We start from the raw sequence: 22,298 nt of genomic DNA on the forward strand, positions 1-22,298 counted from the left end.
TCTATCTTTCCCCAGCCAACCTGTCCCGCTCGGCCTTCCTCTCTCCCAAATACTACGCGGACCAGGACGATGTGAGCTCCACCTCCTCCCTGTCTCAGGCTCTGGACCCAGAATACTCCCATTATTTTGCGGAGGAAGAACCAGAGCCTGCCCCCCTCCCCATGCTCCCCCTCTCTATGCCCCGCCACCCCACGGTGGTACGCACCCCCTCCATAGCCCCAGGGTTTGGGGCCATCCAGTCCACTCCCTTCAGCAAGGTGTGCCAAGGCCTGGGCCTCAGCCCCATCATGAGCCCAGGTAGGAAACTATTGAGCTTATTTGACTTTTATTTAACCAGGTTGGTCGGAGAACAACAGGTAATACAACTTTGCTGTTGTGAAGTAGTATGTCATTTATATTGTATGTTTTACCCTCTAGTATCAACCGTAAGGTCACAGAGAGGACAGCCAACTTTATGTCAAAGTGCTGTACTATGTGGATTTAAGAGGGCTATTCTGTAGTACAGTAAGTCATCAAATTTTTCTCCAGTTCCAACCAATAAGATCAACATGGGAGGTGCCGACAGCACGGCACTAGCCACTAAGACGGTGAAGCACGGGGCCCCGCCTACTGAGAAGGCCACACCCGTCCCCCTTCCTGCCCAACAGGCTGCTGCTAAAGCCGCTTTCCTCAGACAAATGGCCAATCAGAAACCAGGTAGGTGGGTTGCAGTTAATGGGAAGTACATTGCATTTGTGATCGTTTTTCTGTCACTGTAACAACATACAACGTTGCCTTGAGACCTATTATGAAATGTATTGACATTTTTTTATTTTCTGCTCTGCAAAGGACATGGGCTGAGGGACCTGTTTCTGTGTTGTGTGACCATGTTAGGCTATGTTACCTTAACAGTATAACGTTCTAGTTTGAAAAAAGAACAAGCTAGTAAGAAACTTTCATTGTTAATCTCGCTACAATAAAACAGTTTGAAGACCGGTAGAGCATCTTCTGCTCATTGTCGGTTCCACTTTGAACAGTAAAACTCAATGCTATGTTCATACTCAGACACCAGGGGGAGACAAAGACCTCAGGATCAGAGGTGAACTGACAGCCTCATGACTTTACTATGCAGAATAATGGTTGACAATAGTTTAATCAATAAATTCAATTATTACATGAAATTATTTAAACAGTACGTTTAAAGTTTTAATCAATTGAGACTATTCGTCTGAATATAGTGTACATCAGTCTGTTGGTAACCCAAAATAACATGACCCTTATGATTTTGAATTGATTGAATGAAAAGGTGACAAAATATGTGCGTCTGGTTGTCCCAATGTCAGTTGTAATGACATTGTCATTGACGTTTCTTCTTTGTGGTCAACCAGCAGTCAGTGGCTCTCTGACAGAGTCCACCCTGAAGACTGTTCCCCAGGTGGTCAACGTACAGGAGCTCAATGACAAAGGATTGCCACCGCCTGTCTCCACTGTGATCAGGTAATCCATCGTCATCAATATTACTATCCCTCTTCATCAGGGCGTCACCTTGGGTCTAGGCTCAAGAATGCTTGGCACCTTTTCTGATTACAATTACCAAAAGGTAGAAAGGACATTAAATGAAACAAAATATTATGTAGATAAGAAATGTGTAGACAGTGAATACATTTCATTAGGAACGGGCTGAGTGGATCCTATCTAATATCGTTACAATAGTTGGCTGATTCCAGTCTAACCATTACTGTAAACAATAACCTACAGTCCACATAACTACTGTACACTGCAGCTTTCTTGTTTGTTTTTGTTTGTCTAATTTGAAAACTTCTGTGTGCTGCAGTGTTAGGGTCTGCTGACAGTGCTGTGACCCTCAGGGTCTGCCACAATGACTGTCTCTTTAAAAAACAAACATGTTTTTAAAGTCACGGAAATACAAAGTCTCTCTTTGTAGTCTAATAAACGTGTACATTATATACTGTATTTTTAGTTTGAACCATGCAGGGTCTTCTGATAGGCAAGGCTTTAAAATGAGGTTCTGCTGAAGGCCAGATTACTCTATGGTGGATGGAGAGAGGGGTTATCGCTATTTTAGCTTGGCGAGGCAAATTTACAATGACTCGCTCATGCAGAAAGAGACAGCTACACACACAAATAAGGGCAATAGAAAGAACAGGGTGAGCGGGTGTGCTGTACAGACAGTGACAGGACTACACTGGTGCTGCATGAAGGGTCCATGTGTGTGGGGGATGGGCACACATGGGCAATGGACCGTGTTATAAAGTGTGTGTGTGTGGTTGAGTTTACGTCCTGAGGGACGAGGGCCCACTTCAGCACGAGCCTATGCTGGTTGTGTGTGTGGGGCTGCATACTGTACTTCAGTGTACAGTGTGAGTGGTTCCCAACGATGCAGACAGAAATATTTTACAAATGATATAACACAAGGGATAAAATACACAATGAGTAACGATAACTTGGTTATATACACGAGGTACCAGTACTGAGTCGATGTGCAGGGGTACAAGGAAATTGAGGTAGATATGTACCTACTGTAGATAGGAATAAAGTGACTAGGCAACAGGATAGATAATAAACAGAAACGGCAGCGTATGTGATGAGTCAAGAGTTAGTGGAAAAACAGTCAATGCAGACAGTCCAGGTAGCTATTTAGTTAACTATTTAACTATGTAGCACGAAATAGTTAAATAGTCACTGCCATTGGTGATAAAAGGGCTGTTGATGACATCTGTGCATGTCATGTCAATACCAGAGTGACTAAGGGGCGCCAGGATGGACAGATGTTGGCACAGCCCTGTATAACTGTTCCCATAAAGTGACAGAGGGAGAATGTCAACGTCCCCGATGTCACAGTCAGACTGGAGGGAGAGGGGCCCTTTAATTGGTACCGTCAGCAGTTTCTGTTTTTATAATACATGTTATTGGGGGAAGGGGAAAAGGAAAGTTCATTTTATGCTTAAGTGCCAATAAGAAATAAATGCACACGTTCTGCTCTTTCTAGATAATATCTGGTATTTCGGAATGAAATTGTTTGACTGCACCAAATGTCAGTTTATTCAGAAGAACTTCCTTGCTTACAAATAGATTTTTGAATAGTTGTTAGTCTTACATTTGAGTGTGAAATGCACTTTACCCATCATCCTTATCTAGGGAGATCCTCTTTCTCTCTTAGTCTCACCCTGGTCCCTTATTTTTCCCTATGACATCACATTAAATCACCCATAGCTAATAGTCACCCATAACAACCGGTCTGATTACTTCTCAGACGAGTTATATGCAGGAACAGCCTGTCCTGTCTTCACTGCAGTAGCGTTGTCCTGCCCCAACCACGGTGTGGAACTGGGGTGGACAGTATAGATGATCAGAGGCGCTGCTGCCAGCCAGATGCCAACATCCGGACAGAGAATGGGATTTGGTGTATGGGGGAAAACACAGCCGCAGCAGTATAGGGTTTGCTCTCACACAACTTCTCTCTCTAACTCCTCTGTCTTTTCTGTCCTCCGCCCTCCCATTCTTTCCCTGTCTCTCTCTTTCGTGTCACGTCTGTCATCTAATGGCCTTTTACACACACACACAACATGACTTAAACAGAGCAGAACACCTCAAAGCATATAGCCAGCTGTAGCATCCTTACTATTAAGATTTACTTCAATTAATTCATTTAATTTGATCTGTGGGGTGGTCTTTCCATTTCTAGGCTTCAGTGGCTGTTTGATAGAGTTATAGTGTGTTAGCAGCAGGAACATTGCACTGGAGAGGGTGGTCACTGGTGCCTGGCCTAGCCTGCCTGGCAGTGATGAAGCCGGCCAAGTTGTAAACCTAGGCTGATTCATGGCAGTGCTTCTAAATGTCTGTTGGTGCCAGGTTACAATGCGTATGCGTGTGCGTACTTATGTTTGTGCTTGACCTCTAGTACCAAGGAAACAGTAGACAACAGCAGAGCGCTCTTCCATCTCTCGGAGTTAATGCATGGGTAAGGCCTGCCCATGCAACTTTGATGGAGAGATACTGAATAATTGACAGTGTGTGTTGCTGACCCAAGGCAATAGGTCCACACTGCACAGGGGGAGTGGTCAACACACAGACGCCGCTCACCAAACGGACATGTTTGTAACTATGGAAATGTTGTAGCAAAGAGAACTTGGCCCTGTTCCTAAACAACTCCTAGCCCCCACCTTTGCAGATTTGAAAGAATAAGATGGGTATAAGCAAAATGGATGTTCCATATTTCGATTACACCTTTCCAATTCCTGCAGTGTGTGGAGCTCTGTTGTGTCTGGTGTTTGAGTAGTTCTAACATGTATAGCTTGCTTCACTGTTTGCTGACTACTACTACTGTTATGTAGGCTACTCCGGTTCCTGCACAGTACTGGCTGACGGGGAGAGGCTGCACTACCTCTTTCTCCCTGGAGGGGGCCCTGTTGTCAATGAGATTTCAGTGGCCATTCCTGGCCTGACTTGGGCATGCTTGAGTAAGTGGGGGCTCAAGATGACAGCATTGGTACCTCACAGTTCAAACTCAACAACGTTTGATTGAACCTGTCACAGGTTCAGCCGTTACTTTACACTACACATCCTCCTCTCTGCTAACTCACTGGCCTTAGCGGCTTACATCTGTAGTGGAAGATCTAGGATCTGTAGCGCTTCCCATTAGCTTTTTGATCACCTCTTATCTGTCAGGCCTGTTCAGTGTGCCTGTTTCTTCTTTTGTTTAGTGCTTAGGCCATTTCTTCAACACACACATTCCTTTTGTGTGTGTGCCTGTGCGTATTGATCGATGCGGGCTGCCCAAGGCCCTGTGGTGATGCGGTGCTCATACTGATGCAGCACTGAGACGGCCGTGAGTAGAGTTGCTGATGAGCGGAGTAATCATCCCCAGCTCTGCCACCTGCTCTGTGCCCCCTCATCCAGAACTACAAGAACCACCAGACAGACACCCACATTGAAAGAACCACTAAACACACACTTAACCCAAACATTATGCATCTATACACATACATAATCATCACCACTACCTACCTCATAGGAAACACACAGTCACTTTACCAAATACACAAACCTCCACCAGAGAGAAGATCCACTATGTCCCTAGTCAGGTTGATGTCCCCTGTACAGTAGTTCTCTGATGTGGAGTCCTAGCTTATTAGAGGTGAGTCCATCACATGAGATGCGAGCCATCAGCCCTGGTTTGTGTATGTTGGCCTCAGCCGAGAGAAACAGACCTAGGCTAGACGGCTTTATCAGGTCACTGCCTCCATCACATCTGATTCACTGCTGGCAGAGGCTAGCAATCTGAGTGCATCTTTGTCTTGCCATCCCCCACGGCACTCACTGCCCCAATCTCCCTCTCTTTTATCACCTCTCTCACAAACAGCTCCCTCTCTGTCCTCTATCTCCATCCCTCTTCATCTTTAGTTCTCCCATGCCTCTCTCCCAATCGGTCACTGTCTGCCATGCTCTCTTTCCTTCTCTGCCCTCTCCCAATGTCTTTGCCTCCCTATCTCACCCTTGCTCGTTCTCTAACCCTCTGCCCCCGTTTCTCTGAGAGGATGTAATTGATGGTCCTCACTCTCTGCTAGGCCTTGCTCCTCTATTGTGATGCGGTTGAATATTTTGGCAGGATTCTCCCTGGGGCCATTTTCCAAATTAGCCCTGCTAACAATAACGAGTCCACCACAACCAGGCAGTCTGATAGGCGGCTTATTTTAGAGATGCATTCCCCTGCCAGTCGGTCCCTCAGACACAACACTGGGCCTGTATTGTGTCCATCCACGCCAGTATGGTTTTGGTTCAGTTGTCTATAGTCTGTCCGTGGCAGTGGTTGATGTTGAAGAATATTTAGTAAGGCAGTACAGGCCTATTGTTCTATGGCTTTTGTCTTCTGTATTCTATCCACTACTGTAGGTATCGTACATGGCCTTGGCTTTTGTCTGGGATGAGACTATCCTTGGGTTATGCAGCGTGTTTGCAGATGGGGTAGTAAATTATAGGCTGATGCAAAGCGCTGATGCACACACTCAAACACCCCAATTAATCACTTGTGGCGTGAATAGCAATCACACCTCAGTTGTAAGTATGTGCATGTCTCCTCATCACTGACTTGTATTCGTTAACTTTCGGAAAGCAATTCCTGATGAAATGGAGTGGAGGAGATGAGAAATTAGGCTGTATTTGAAATGTGATGTATGCTTTTAATCCAACTCGTTGCGCACGGTTCTTTTTATTTCCTCTTTCTCCCTCTCTCAGCTCCTCAGTCCCAGCTCCGGTCGGTCAGGTTGTTCAGCAGGTTTTGGCTACAGTGGCCAACACCAACCAGGCCAAACGAGTGAGTATCAGCAACCCGTATGGCATCCTCCCAACTGTCAAATCCTGTGAACTACATCACACTCCCATACCTTTAAGCCAGCTGTCTGGGTATTACTAGCTAGAGGCCTCATTTCTCCCTGCTCTAAGAAAGTCAAGTCAAGGTAAAACGTCACCAACTTGCAGTCGGAACCAACTGAATACACGTGCAAGAGATATTCAGCTACAACCGGAGGCAAATGGAAGGTCAATAGAAAGTTATTGTTTATTTATAAATACCACGGAGTTTACTCTGTGTGCTAACAGTGGCCGAATATCTCTCCTACACCCCATCTCTAAGAACTCAGCAACTCTGTGTAGTTCCTGGAGTTCCAGTGTAGTTGGCTGACTGCTGGGCTGCGTTGTTATGGGTTTAGAGTGCACAGGGCTGTGAAATGCCCCAGGTTCCTCCCATGTCCCAGCGGTGGATCGATAGAAGTGGCAACTGGGTGGGAACTGAATCATGCAGGGGAACTCTTACACACATCACACCCCATTCCGAAGCAGGTTCAAGTTTACGGGAAGACCCAAGCACTCATTAACTAAATTACATTTTGCTTTGACTTATGATAAACATGAAAGTAGATTTTGGGGTTCTCTAAAATAACATGGCTTTTTTAATTTTGGGGGGTTGTTTTTCTCCGCCTTATTTTCACCCTCTTTGTTAGTAGTTATTTTTGAAGCCTTGGCAAAGAGAGGCGTTTAAACTGTCCTTCTGTTGTTTTTCTTGTCAGAATTCTACTCAAGGCATACTGAAGGTGTCCGCTGAGAGTGTCTGCTCAGCTTCCCCCCAGGGTTTTGTGTTTGGTAAGTACACACTGTAAAGACTGAGATGTTTTAGATGCTCATCAAAACATGCTGGAAAACACCTTCCACCTAGAGTTGATGTATTTTTCCCAGGGTTTTTATATACTAGAAATCTACAAAATATCTGAGTGAACCATTCATACATTACATCCATTTGATTACATTCCGCACGTTACATATTTGATAAGCTCTTAGTATAAAAAGGTGTACTGAACCTAATTATCATGCTTCATTTAATGCCATCTCCTCTCCCCCAGGCGGACCCCCTAAAGCTGATGCACTAGTCTCCCTGCCCCCCTCCAGCTCAGCCCCGTCACTGGGGGAGCAGAGCAGCAAAGCCTTCTCCTTCATCGCAGCGTGAGTCTCTGGGGTCAGGGGTCAAAGAGGGACACTTCATATCAGACCTTGATTAGAAAACAGGGAAGTTGAATAAAAGAAATAGACCAATGGCTGACTGTGTTTTCTCATACTATATGATGCTTTTGGACAGGTCTGCCGGGGGCTTCAGTTTCTCCTCTGCGCCCCAAGGAGCTCCACCAGGTACCTTTCTCACTCATGCACAGCCATGTATGCCACACATCAGTTTTAGTAGACAGTAAAGTCAGTATTGTAGTGTGTTGAATGCCATATCAATGAAGTAATAATCTATTAAATCCATTACTCGAAAGAGTTGGGCGTAGTTTGAAAATCTGCTGTTCATTTCTCTCTTCCCAGTAAAGGATGTGAGTAAATTCTCCTTCAGCAGCGCTGGCGGCAGCACAGGCAAGATGATGTTTGGCTCCTCTACCGCGGAGGAACCCTTCTCCTTCACCCCCAAATCCACCTCCCCCGCCCTGGGGGCCAACGGCTCCCCCACCCCTCTTCCCAGCATGTCAGGCGAGCCTGTGAAGCCCACCTCCATCACCCCCACCCCCAGAGTGGAGCCCCAGGCCCCCAAGGTGGTAGGAGGAGAGACCCTGGGGAGTTTCTCAGGTCTACGTGTTGGCCAGGGGGACGAAGAGAAGCCCTCAGCGGCCGCGTTTAGCTTTGGTCAGCCGGACAACGGAACGGCGCTAGGGTTAGGCACGGGTGCAGCCCAGTTTAGTTTTGGGTTGGCCCTCCAGCAAGGGAAGCTAGCCGAGGCTGCATTTGGTGAGGCAGATTCCACCCTGACAGACTTATCCAAGGCTGCATTTAAGCCTCCCGAACCAGCCGCCCTGTCTGTCACTAAACCTGTGTTCTCCACATCAGCAGCCACCTCCTTCAGCAGCCTCCTAGCGGCACCCCTCTCTTCCCCCTCAACCACCCTGGAGAAGGACCACCACAAAACCCCCACCACCCCGGCAGACTCCACTCCACCCCTAGAGCCTTCTTCCTCACAGCCCAGCCCCTCCGTCAGCCCCCCTATCGCTGAGCCTGAGGTTACTACCACCCCAGAGTCATCAGTCACCCCCACCCCTACCATCCCTGAAAAAGCCCCAACACCCCAGCTCCTCCCGCCACCTCTACCACCTCTTTCCCCCTGCCTCCATCACCCCACCAGCCCAGGCAGCCCCAAGCACCCCCAGAGCCTGTCCATGAGTCCACGCCTGCCCCTGAGGCCTCACCACCCGCAATCACCCCCACCCCGGAGGCCCCACCACTAGCCTACCCGGCCCCCAGCTCGGACAAACCTGGCTCCATCTTCACCCAGCCACCGGCCATCATCGCAGTTAGCACAACTGTAGCCGTCACCAGTCTCACCCCGGTCATCAACACTGCAGCCCCCGCCTCCACCACCCCTACCAACTCCAACTCTGTATTTGGGCAGCCCGCTACAGCCTCAGCGGCTGCCGGAGGCTTTGGTTCCACCGGCTTCGGTGCTCCCCTTGCTACAGGCGCAGCAGCTGGCTTCGGGAAACCCGTATTCGGACAGACAGTAGGCGGGTTTGGCCAGCCTGCTGCTAATGTAGCCGGTGGCTTCGGTTTTGGCCAGTCTGCATTTGGGGCCAACCCCGGATTTGGACAGCCCGCAGTGGCCTCCCCTGCTGCAGTTGCCAGTACCGCTGCTAGTGGAGGTGGTTTGTTTGGAGCCCTCAGTGTCAGCAATGCAAGTGGCTTTTCCTTTGGCTCCCCCAGCGCCAGTACGGCCAGCAGTACGGGCACAGGCCTGTTTGGGCAGCCGAGCGCCACCCCGGCCTTCGGGCAGCAGAGTGCTGGGTTTGGACAAGGCTCTGCGTTTGGAAGCAACACCACCACTACATCCTCCACTGGTTTCAGCTTTGGACAGACTGCAGGTGAGTGTGTTTGTGTGTGTGAAAAGGCACTAATACTGGTTCCATCCTAGAATTCATCACCAATGTATTGTATTTTCTAAGTGGCAGACAGCTCAGTTCAGTGTCTTATTGGAATTTGGTCCGTCCCTTGGACATCACCACGAAACTGTAAGGTTGTTTTAAGCCAGTCTAGTATTTACACAGATGGCATCTCAAGCTGCCATTCTATCTCTTCTAGACTGGATTTACAATCTGTTTAGGGATCAGACAATACCTTCAATGCTTCAGGATTGGATTACCAGATTCTAGTTGATTTTGACAAATACTCTCCAAATTCCGTATTTAGGACTACTATAGTTTTTGCAATACTATGTTCACCTCTACAAACATAGCAAAGGTAGGGAAATAGGCAATGGGGCATCCTTGACGGTCATAGCTGCGGCCAAAGTGTTTAAATGGATGTTTTCCGTCAGGGACTGAACAGCATCATTAGGTGTTTATCACGGCCATTAGGATAATGCAGCTAGGAGAGGAGCCCTCTACCCTCTGATATAGCCTCATCCAGTCCATCCATCTGGGCCTGTTAGGATCTGCTGGTACTGGCAGGCCATACTGCTCCGTATGTTCATGGGTCATAGGTACAGACACACATGATAACAGGACACACATGATAACAGGTACAAGACACACACATCATAACATATGCACTGTACACACACATGGCTTTTGTGTTGTGGATATGTGCTAGTATAGTAGTGGCACACACTTAATGTGTTGAGAAATGTAATGGTGTTTTATTGTATATAACTGCCTCAATTTTGCTGGATCCCAGGAAGAGGGGATCCAATATAAATACAAATAGGGACTCTGTAAACTACTATGTTGGAGGAAGTTGGCACTAAACACAGGTCTAGGGTCAGTTTTGTGTTTCACCTGGTACAGATGTGGTTAGGGTTGGAATGGTGCTTAGCTGATTCCCGATCTGTACATATAGGGGCAAGTTTGTTCGACCTTGACACTGTAACCCCGAGTATGATAAGGTGCACACTTTAGGCTACATGCAAATTACACTACCACCAGTGATTTTCGATGTACACATTCCATGGCACATGGTTTATGAACTGATGCGCAAAACAAAGCCGGATTCATAACTTAGAATTTTTCAATTTCAATTACAATACAAAATTCCCTGCAACCAATAGAATGTTATATAAATGGGGGATACAATATTCCCAGCTCTGCAGATTTTGCTGTGAGGAGGCAGAGTCATTAGATCATTTATTTTGGTACTGTCCATATGTAGCTCGTTTTTGGTCACTGGTCCAGGAAGGGCTGAAGAATTGCAACGTTTGCCTAGAACTAATGCTGCAGATAGCAATGCTGGGTGATTTGAAAAGCCATAATCAATCAATAATAAAATAATTATTTTAGCAACAATGTTTATTTTTAATTTACAATCTGTAGAAGCTATGAGAATAGAAAGGTTCAGTACTTTTGTGAAGCATCACAGCACAGTTGAAAAATGTATGGCAAATAGAAATCCAAAATGGATCAAATCAAATCAAATTATTTATATAGCCCTTCGTACATCAGCTGATATCTCAAAGTGCTGTACAGAAACCCAGCCTAAAACCCCAAACAGCAAACAATGCAGGTGTAAAAGCACAAAGGATGGTGTTGAGAGATAGATGGGAGGGGTTGAATGGAGCTGAAGGGTGGGACTAATAACAAGATAACCAATGTAAAACATATGGGGTCTGTAAAACGTATATAGGTTCAGACATTTTGTAAAATAGCACAGTTATAAATAGAAATAAAACTGGATGGACATCAGAAATAGAGGAAGGCCAGGACTAAAAACAAACAAAATATAACTATTGTAAAATAGATTGTCTGTAAAATGTGTAATAAGATGTATAAACTGAAGGTAGAAGCCTAAGTGTTATTGTTTATTAGTTTACTCCAATTGGGGGAAGGGTGGTATGTATAGGTATGTATATGTATGCATATGTGTATGTACATGGATATACAGTGGGGCAAAAAAGTATTTAGTCAGCCACCAATTGTGCAAGTTCTCCCACTTAAAAAGATGAGGCCTGTAATTTTCATCATAAGTACACTTCAACTATGACAGACAAAATGAGAGAAAAAAATACAGAAAATCACATTGTAATCACAGTGTGAACCTGTTTTCATCTGTGAAGAGCACAGGGCGCCAGTGGCGAATTTGCCAATCTTTGTGTTCTCTGGCACATGCCAAACGTCCTGCACGGTGTTGGGCTGTAAGCACCGCCCCCACCTGTGGACGTCGGGCCCTCATACCACCCTCACGGAGTCTGTTTCTGACCGTTTGAGCAGACACATGCACATTTGTGGCCTGCTGGAGGTCATTTTGCAGGGCTCTGGCAGTGCACCTCCTGCTCCTCCTTGCACAAAGGTGGAGGTAGCGGTCCTGCTGCTGGGTTGTTGCCCTCCTACGGCCTGTCTCCACGTCTCCTGATGTACTGGCCTGTCTCCTGGTAGCGCCTCCATGCTCTGGACACTACGCTGACAGACACAGCAAACCTTCTTGCCACAGCTCGCATTGATGTGCCATCCTGGATGAGCTACACTACCTGAGCCACTTGTGTGGGTTGTAGACTCCGTCTCATGCTACCACTAGAGTGAAAGCACCGCCAGCATTCAAGTGACCAAAACATCAGCCAGTAAGCATAGGAACTGAGAAGTGGTCTGTGGTTATCACCTTCAGAACCACTCCTTTATTGGGGGTGTCTTGCTAATTGCCTATAATTTCCACCTGTTGTCTTTTCCATTTGCACAACAGCATGTGAAATTTATTGTCAATCAGTGTTGCTTCCTAAGTGGACAGTTTGATTTCACAGAAGTGTGATTGACTTGGAGTTACATTGTGTTTAAGTGTTCCCTTTATTTTTTTGAGCAGTGTATTTACAAAAAAAAAGAAATGGGCTATTGGAAATGATGCAGACAATTACATTGATGGAAGCAACAATCTTTCTGCAATATTAAGCTGATCCACCCCTTAAAATAAAAAAATTACACTACCACTAACCAAGTGCCATAATGATGATGAAATAAACCAAGCCCTTGTAATGTGTTTTGAAGAGATTATATACTGAACCTTTTTTAATTAAGCAGAAGTGGGCTGTCAAAGTGTAGGTTTGACTACTAGGGAAAGTAACCCAGATCAGAGGTTAGTGTGTCCCAGACAGCCCAGCAGCTGGCTGGCTTCTCTGGGTTACTGGAGTCAGTCAGATGGAGGGGGTGGGAGTGATGGGATATGTGGGGTGGCTTTGGGTTGGAGACTGTTGGGTGGGTAAAGGGAGAAGGTGTGAACTGTGAATGTTGTCGGCAGTGTAGGCTAAGGCGTGGCAGTGGGTGAGAAAATTGGGGTGTTGGGCTGAGAGAGTTTCCCCATTCCCAGGGATTCTCTGAATTCTCCCTCGTGCCAACAGGATGGGTTGGCCGCAGGGAGAGACAGCTGATCTCTATGTGGTACAACTCCGCAGTTACAGGACCAAATTCACTGTGTCTGTCCTAGGGTTAAGTGTTTCCAACCAGATAGGTTAATTCTGTTTTACCTCAGTGTATCTGTCTGGCCATAGGCCTACATTGCAAATAGTAGAGAGAGGCTTACATTCCATGATGTGATTACTTTTTCCTTTTATCTATACAAAGCTCTTAACATTTAATCCCCCATAATTGTTCCGGCTAACTGGACATAATCAGATCTACCTAGAGGAAGTTGTGCCTGACGCATGCATTATGTTGATATTGTTTGGAGGAAGCAGGGTCACACGGTCTGAAAGTCATGAGGTGAAGTGAAAATATGTTCCTATTTATCTGTAAAGGAGGAGATTGTGATGGGGTTTAATTGAACTAAGGTGTGTGTGCTCACTGGTTCACATGCCTTTGTCAGTTTTACTGTTTTAAGCAAGGCAATCGATGCAGTGAGGAGAGCAGCCCTGGGTCAGACGGTCATTTGTCTGCACTGCAGAGCCTATAGAATGTTCAACCTGAATTACATTACCCTGCATCAGAGGAGGCCTGGTCCCTGTCACACTTAACAGAGCTTGATTGAGTAAGACATAGCCGAAGACCAGACTGTGGAATCTGTCTTGAAACCGAGGAGGAGGCTTAACCACCTGAACTTGTCCAATAAGAATGCTCCATTTTGAGGAAATCAGAGATACTTTGCAGTGTATCCCAAGGGGTGATTTTTATGAATTCATTATGTAGAGAGACGCTGAGTGATATCTAAGGGAGTGTTAATAGCCAGGGTCATAGTCTGTCTGTTTCTAAATGTCTTTGTGTGGGCCTGAGGTGACAGCAGGCTGTGCTCGATCTACAATAGCCAACTAGCCACGCCAGTACAGCAACATGTCACAATGTAAATGTCCCTAGAATTCCTATTGAGTCTGGATGCGTGTTCTTCATTCCCATGTATTATGTCTGTCCTCTTCATGGCGGGTGAGTTATTACACTCAGCATATTGTCAGTGTAGATACGGTATGTAAACTTGCCAACGGACTGTTACGTTTTTATTTTGGAGCACGTTTTCAAACTGTGCCTATGAACGCTCATTCATAAAAAAACTGTTAATGCCCCATTGACAATGAGTGTTACTTTTTAGAAAATGTGTATACAGAGTCAGGGGCATTTATTTTACACCTCTGCCTGTTTAAAAAAAACACAATGTTGTGGGTGGGTGTCTTGAATTAGTTTTGTAATTTCAGAGATGGGTGAGTTCCATTGCCAAGTTCCTGGGCCCAGACTAAAGGCAGTCACAGCATTCATTTGAAGGGCAGTCCCCATACGCTGAAAAGACTACATTTTCCGATGGATTATTATGGGGGAATTGACTCTGGGCATGAGGGATTTTATGGACAGTCGTACAGCCAGCTTTCTAAAAGATGCCCATTTTAAACAGGGAATGAGCAGAGGCCCAGGGATATGGGGAGTTGGGAGATATCCTGGGATCCGCTGGGTAGTGTGACTGGCTTTCTCACACACAGCACACGCTTTGCCGCACACACAAAAGTTCCATCCATCTAGAGTTTGTCAGAAGGCTGATCACACTTCATACATTTCCAGTGTACCCAGGGTGCATTGTGTCAGAAATATAAGTAGAGGGTAGGGTTGCAAAGGGTCGTAAACTTTCCGGTAAGTTTCTGGATTTTTTACTTAAATTCATTAAAAAGTTAGCTTATAACAGTGAACCTTTTTTTGTGAGATACACAAGGCAATTCTAGGTCTTGTGGCATATTTTGGTTAAAGTATCCTGAATTCAATGGAATTGCAACCCTCTGCATGCACAGTGCATTCTTCCATCACATGTACAGTGCACTCTTCCATCACATGTACACCTGATTCTCAAGATCTTGCACACTAATGAGATGCTTTTGAACCCACACTACTACACTGTCTGAGCCAAGGACTACATGCTTTCTGGTAAGGTTTGATTAAAATACTGGGTGGGGTGAATATATTTTAGATGACATACAGGATTTTTTTGTTAACTAGTAAATAGTAGCCTGCAACAAAGTGTTTAAATCATTTCTAACTTTTTAACAATTTCTATATTAGCTGCAGTGAAATGTCTCCACACATCAGATAGTGGCAGTGGCATTTTCCTATAAAGATTAGGGAAAAACAGTTGAAAAAAACAATTTCATATACAGATAAATTGTTAAGCAGTTAAATTTAACAACTCCTTAGTAAGATAAATGTTTTAAAATGAAACGTGTATGGAAACAGGTGAATTAACACTCAGTTAGCAGGCTCAAACAAGCCTGAAACCCACATGGTAGCAAAAACTAACTGCTGCTTGGTCTAAAGTGGAGGATTCCTACCCTCACATCACACCCATTGGCTGTGCTGCTCATGCATTGAATCTGCTCCTCAAGGACATCACTCTCTCCCAAAATATATCATCCAGTTCTCTGTCGCCTTAGTCTAATGCTACTGGAATGAGACCAGCCATCAAATGACTGCACTAGCAGTGTACACACACCCACATTTCTTACTTCCTACCACTGTCATCATCGCTAACCTTAAGACTGCACATCCCAAGCGTAATTTGTGATGTTGTGCATGGATTTATTGGAGAAGTGCATAGCCTGCAAAATACACAGAGTACAAGACATTAGGAACACTTTCCATGACGGACTGATCACGTGAAAGCTATGATCCCCTATTGATGTCACATGTTAAATCCACTTCAAATCAGTGTAGATGAAGAGAAATAGACCGGTTAAAGAAGGATTTTTAAACCTTGAGACATGGATTGTGTATGTGTGCCATTGAGGGTGAATGGGCAAGACAAAATATTTAAATGTCTTTGAACGGTACTAGGTGCCAGGCACACCAGTTTGAGTGTGTCAAGAACTGCAAAGCTTCTGGGTTTTTCACAATCAACAGTTTCCCGTGTTTATCAAGAATAGTCCAACATCCAAAGGACATCCAGCAAACTTGACACAACTTGAAGTCAACATGGGCCAGCATCCCTGTGGAGCTATTTCAACACCTTGGAGATTCCATTCCCTGACTAATTGAGGCTGTTCTGAGGGCAGAAGAGGCTGAAACTCAATATTATGAAGGTGTTCCTAATGTTTTGTTCACTCAGTATATATCTCATTTATTTTCTGTCTTCTTCGCTCCCAGCTTTCGGAAGCTCCTCCACTACCTCAGTGTTTGGTCAACAGCCCAGTGGTGGGAGTGTCTTTGGACAGGTAACATTCACATTTTACTATGTGTGTAAAATATAAAACCTTCCTACCATTTGATATGTAACACTTCAGTAGAAGACCCCCAAATATCCCTCTTCAAATGCGACCACACCACTCACATACACGGTAGATGTATTATTGCATTTGGGTAAGAACTCAGCCGAGAGCCCATACACTAACTACTGCATAACCAATTATGATCATTATGACCTTGTTGTGACTGTGTCCCCCTCCCTTCTCCCCTGCAGCAACCATCCAGTGGTGGGGGTCTGTTTGGGTCTAGCTCTGCCACGGTAGCAGGCTCCCAGCAGGCAGGGGGAGGCTTCTTCAGTGGCCTGGGGGGGAAACCCAGTGAGGACGCCGCCAACAAGAACCCCTTCGGCACGACCGCCGCCACCGGGGGCTTCAGTCAGCCCAACCAGACAGGTGAGAAGACCCATAGGGGTGGAGAAGTTGTAGCAGAAAGGATGACTCATCTTATAATTACATTTCCTGTGCAATGTTAGGACAGTTATCATTAGCAAGAGACCCTTTGATTGACAGGATGATAAAGTTGACTGATATACTCACTTTTATTGCCGCTTCGTTTCATACCAGCAAGCAATACAATGAGAATCACCAGAGCTTTGATAAGAGCACAAAAATTATCACGGTAAATATGTTCATGTAAATGTAGGGAAGTAGCCAATATAATCAATTTAGTTTATGAACACAGTGTCACATAGCGGTGTGATTTAACCTGTTGATGCCGGAGGCACTGACAGCGTATGTGTTGTCCTGTCTGTGACAACACGAGTCTGCACCATCCTCTATAGCTCCTGGTCATGTTACTGCTCAACAGACTGACTGGCATAGTTTTACATAGCAAATAGGCTTCTATCTGCATGTTTTCTTATTCTAATGCACACAAACAGCATCTAATCATCCATGTTTGTTCTGTAGATTAATGCAAATATGTTCATATTTTCCCAACCTTGTGGTGGTACGTGATTTAATTTCTGTTAAACATGTAGGCTAGATGAGTAGAAATATCCACCTTGATATGCATTTGAGCCGCCCCCCCCGTACCATTCTACTGTACCCTCTTTTGTTCCAAATTGAAATGGGGCAGAATTCTGATTATGGCTATCTGAAAATGTATGACCCATTTCAAGGGGACTATTTGATAGGATAGTATTCCCTTGCATGCCCAAAGCTTTGATTCTTATGAGAAATGTCATTCTCTGCCACTCACGTATTGCCTTCTAGGACATTTTCCCTGAACATATATCCCAACCCACATTGTTTCACCCATGTCTTCACCCATGTTTATTTTCTCAATGCGCTGCATGACATGCATGTAGACTTTTAGCTTTTAGTCAAATTCCTAAATTCCATTAGTTCTTTGACACTCACCTTTGGGAAGAGCACTGCAAATTAGTAATTTCCTTGAGTAGCTCTTAACGGACAGTAGGCATTGTGCCATGCTGCGTAATACATCAAGTGTCCGTCCCAATGTCTTCCACACACACCTAATACCATTCAGCCACTGTGGCAGTCACATCCATTTCTTCCTTCTGCCTGTTACTGATGAAAAGTGAAACCCTTTATCTGATATTGCTGATCAAGCTCCTTAATGCCCAAAGATGTCTTCTTCTCCTGCCCCCAGTTATTGATTGGCATCATGGTCAGTCAGTCATGTAACTTGTCCATGTAATCACCCAACTCTTTGAGAATCCGTTTTGATTTGAAAGGTGTTTCTTTTATTTTCTCTCACATTGGTTGCCTTCAAGTTACTGTCTTGTAAATTGTTGGAGCGTGAAAGTACTAAATTGCTGAAAGTGGATGAGATGTTTGGAAATGTTCCTCCTGTGCAGAATCGCCAATGAGATTGCAGTGTTCTGTGTCATTTACACCTTAAATGTAGTGAAGTACTTGCCATGAGCAGTATTACCATATGGCCAATGCATTGTGCAAAAACACTCAGCCTTGGAAAAGTATGAAAATGGCCCCTAGAAAATAGCCTCCTCTATGAACGCGAAAGGCCATTTCCAGTCTGTCACCAGCGGACTCTCACTAGCACATTGCTAAAAGCCCAGAGAGGATTTAACGATAGAATCCTTATACATCTCTCCAGTTGTATAAAAAAAGAGAGTCTGGACTGTCGTTCCTCTTGGCTTATTTGAGCTGTCCTTGCCATAATATGGACATCTTCTGTATACTTACCCCTACCTTGTCAGAACACAACTGATTGGCTCAAACACATTAAGAAGGAAATACATTTCCACAAATGAACTTTTAACAAGGCACACCTGTTAATTGAAATCCATTCCAGGTGACTACCTCATGAAGTTGGTTGAGAGAATGCCAAGAGTGTGCAAAGCTGTCATCAAGGCAAAATCGGTCGAATTACCGACCCATTGATTTTGTTAGTTACTCTCACTCAGATATCAAATTAAGAACTGCAAACATTTCTTTCCACCCTATGGAAAAATGAGTAGAATTGCATACAATTTGTTTTAAAGCTGCTAATTATTCTCTGCCCAATCGCAAAGTCTTTAGAATTGCAGGAAATTAATATTTCAAGACCCATTTAATCTTTCTTCTCTTTTTTTATACCACTGGAGAGATGTATAAAAGCCAGGTCAGATGAAGAGACCGACATTCCCAGCCAATTAAAAGTGAAACACGCTGTAAAGATAAAAAGACTGAGGGAGACCTGGGTTAACTGTAAAGTGTGTTGCTGTCATGACACCCCTGAAACGATATTCCACCACATCGTTCTGGAGATGAATTTCTAATGAACGTGGAGGGAGAGAAGTTTACATTTTCCTTGCATGATTGAATTTTGAAATGGTGATCAGTGAGTGATGACTCATGGCTGGAAATTCTGTAAAATGTCGTCCTCTTCATGCTCAGTAGACTATAGAGCAGGGATTGGCAACAGGAGGCCTGCGGGCCAAAACTGGCCCACCAATGTCAATTTCTTTGGCCGACAGTTTTTTTTATTTGTTTGTTTATTTTTGCTTTAAAAAAAAAAGTTTTTAATTCAGCTAAAATGTGTTTAATTTAGGAAATCTGTTCCCAAGTATTCACACACAAAAAGACACTTGATCATGTAATCAAAGTATGAAATGATTGTATTTGAAAATAATCTATTTTGGGGCTTAGTGGAATGGCGCCGGAGAGGATGGCTGACATTTTACGTGCTCCTAACCAGCTGTTATTATGTTCGTTTTTTTTGCATTGTTTATAACTTATTTGTTTACTTATTTTGTACATAATGTTGCTGCTACCAAAAATCACTTCAGAACAGAGATTACTCACCAAGAACTGGTAGAAGCTTTTCCTTTTACGAGTCCGACGTGAAGGATATACTGCTTTGCCGGGAACAGGCCCAACTCTCCGTCATTTGCGTGAAGAGAATTCAAGGGCGAGCGAGCAAATCCTCACTGCCATCCGTTCTATTGGCTAACGTGAAATCATTGGAAAATAAAATCGATGACCTACGAACAAGATTAAACTACCAACGGGACATTAAAAACTATCACCGAGTCATAGCTGAACATGAATAACATACAGCTGGCGGTGTTTACCTTGTATCGGCAGGATAGAACAGGATAGTATGTCTTCCATTTCCTAATAATTGCTCCCACAGTTGATTTATTCAAACCAAGCTGTTTACCTATTGCAGATTCAGTCTTACCAGCCTGGTGCAGGTCTACAATTTTGTTTCTTGTGTCCTTTGACAGCTCTTTGGTCTTGGCCATAGTGGAGTTTGGAGTGTGACTGTTTGAGGTTGTGGACAGGTGTCTTTTATACTGATAACAAGTTCAAACAGGTGCCATTAATACAGGTAACGAGTGGAGGACAGAGGAGCATCTTAAAGAAGTTGTTACACGTCTGTGAGAGCCAGAAATCTTGCTTGTTTGTAGGTGACCAAATACTTATTTTCCACCATAATTTGCAAATAAATTCATTAAAAATCCTACAATGTGATTTTCAGTATTTTTCTTCTCATTTTGTCTGTCATAGTTTAAATCTACCTATGATGGAAATTACAGGCCTCATCTTTTTAAGTGGGAGAACTTGCACAATTGGTGGCTGACTAAATACTTTTTTGCCCCACTGTATGTGAGAATGCTATTAATTTACAACAGCTCAGCGTTCAACACCATAGTGTCTTCAAAGCTCATCACTAAGCTAAGGACCCTGGGACATAACACTTCCCTCTGCAACAGGATCCTGGACTTCCTGCCGGGCCGCCCCCAGGTAGTAGGGGTAGGTAACAACACATCTGCCACGCTGATCCTCAGCACGAGGGCCCTTCAGGGGTGTGTGCTCCGTCCCCTCCTGTACTCCCTGTTCACTCATGACTGCATGGCCAAGCACGACTCCAACATCACCATCAAGTTTGCCGATGACATGACAGTGGTAGGCCTGATCACCGGCAACAACAAGACAGCCTATAGGGAGGAGGTCAGTGACCTGGCCAAGACAGTCGTGAAGAGGGCACGACAAAACCTATTCTCCCTCAGGAGACTGAAAAGCTTTTGCATGGGTCCTCAGGTCCTCAAAAGGTTCTACAGCTCCACCATCGAGAGCGTTGCATCATCGCCTAGTATGGCAACTGCTCGACATCCGACCGCAAGGCACTACGGAGGGTAGTGCATAAGGCCTAGTACATCACTGGGGCCAAGCTTCCTGCCATCCAGGTCATTTATCCTAGACTGTGTCAGAGGAAGAAAAATTGTCAGAATCCAGCCACTGTAGTCAGACTGTTCTCTCTTACACCGCACCGCAAGCAGTACCGGAGCACCAAATCTAGGTGCAAGAGGCTTCTACCCCCAAGCCATAAGACTCCTGAACATCTAATCAAATGGCTAATCAGACTATTTGCCCCCCCTCTTTTACGCTGCTGCTGCTCTCTGTTATTATCTATGTATAGTCACTATAATAACTCTACCGACATGTACATATTACCTCGATTAACCTGTGCCCCCCGCACATTGACTCTGTACCGGTGCCCCCTGTATATAGCCTTGCTGTTGCTATTTTACTGCTGCTCTTTAATTATTTGTTACTTTCTTATTTAAAAAATAATATTATACTGCAATGTTGGTTAAGGGCTTGTAAGTAAGCATTTCACTGTAATGTCTACACCTGTTGTATTTGGTGTATTGCGAAAAATAATTTTATTTGATTAGTTGATTTGATTTATTTGTTCCGATAAAAATTGCTGTATTTAGGTGCCCTACCCATGCAATAGAGGATTATTCAGTTTGCTACATCTCTCTTGTCCTCGCACTCATCCTCTTGGAGGGGACCAATAGCCAATTCGAGAACTTGTTTAGGGTTTCCCATTCCATTACTTAGGTGAGAAGCTTAGCTCAGTGGCGCCCTGTCTAGAAATCTTTTGGGATCCTTTTACGTCGATTTTTAGAGGCCCAGTTGCGTCAAAATTATGTTTTTTCTTTGTTTTATATCATATTGTACAACAGAGGATGAAGCGAACTGTTAGAGTGAAAATATTTGATCATTTGAAAATACAATCTACACAGGACCTTCTAATCAGCAGGTTTGCATGTGCGGTAGTTTCGACTTTCCATGGCAACATCGTGGTATGTGCGGTAAATTGGTTTAATAGACCAATAACAAAGAGTTCCAGACCTCTCTGAAGTCCTGCATTTGTTATAGAATGTTAGCTCAACAATTGCAGAGTTCCTGTACCTGAAGATCATTTGGGAAGTATTCAGACTTTTCTGGCATTTTTTACATTTCAGCCTTATTCTAAAATTTATTCAATTGTTTTTTTCCCCCTCATCAATCTACACACACTACCCCCATAATGACGAAGCAAAAACAGGTTTTTAGACCTTTCTGCGAGTACTTTTTTATTTTTATGGATGAAATATCACATTTACATAAGTATTCAGACCCTTTACTCAGTACTTTGTTGTAGCACTTTTGGCAGCGATTACAGCCTCGAGTCTTCTTGGGTACGACACTACAAGCTCGGTACACCTGTATTTGGGGAATTTCTCCCATTCTTCTCTGCAGATCCTTTCAAGCTCTGTCAGGTTGGATGAGGAGCGTGGCTGCACAGCTATTTTCAGAGGTTCAAGTCCGGGCTCTGGCTGGACCCCTCAAGGACATTCAAAGACTTGTCCCGAAGCCACTCCTGTGTTGTCTTGGCTGTGTA

The 22,298-nt window shown here is 44.5% G+C and overlaps 1 protein-coding gene across 1 annotated transcript in view; it reads left to right on the top strand.

The window, feature by feature from the left end:
• nup214 (nucleoporin 214) overlaps positions 1 to 22,298 on the top strand; it is a 70,917-nt gene that overhangs the window by 27,329 nt on the left and 21,290 nt on the right. Inside the window, 12 exon segments of the mRNA XM_065017487.1 lie at positions 16 to 297; positions 529 to 696; positions 1,368 to 1,476; positions 6,235 to 6,313; positions 7,065 to 7,137; positions 7,395 to 7,494; positions 7,628 to 7,677; positions 7,852 to 8,632; positions 8,634 to 8,678; positions 8,680 to 9,392; positions 16,053 to 16,120; positions 16,366 to 16,543. Of these exon segments, the coding sequence (XP_064873559.1) occupies positions 16 to 297; positions 529 to 696; positions 1,368 to 1,476; positions 6,235 to 6,313; positions 7,065 to 7,137; positions 7,395 to 7,494; positions 7,628 to 7,677; positions 7,852 to 8,632; positions 8,634 to 8,678; positions 8,680 to 9,392; positions 16,053 to 16,120; positions 16,366 to 16,543 (2,646 nt within the window).

The sequence above is a fragment of the Oncorhynchus nerka genome, linkage group LG4 (assembly GCF_034236695.1).
Source record: "Oncorhynchus nerka isolate Pitt River linkage group LG4, Oner_Uvic_2.0, whole genome shotgun sequence".
Lineage (NCBI taxonomy): Eukaryota > Metazoa > Chordata > Actinopteri > Salmoniformes > Salmonidae > Oncorhynchus > Oncorhynchus nerka.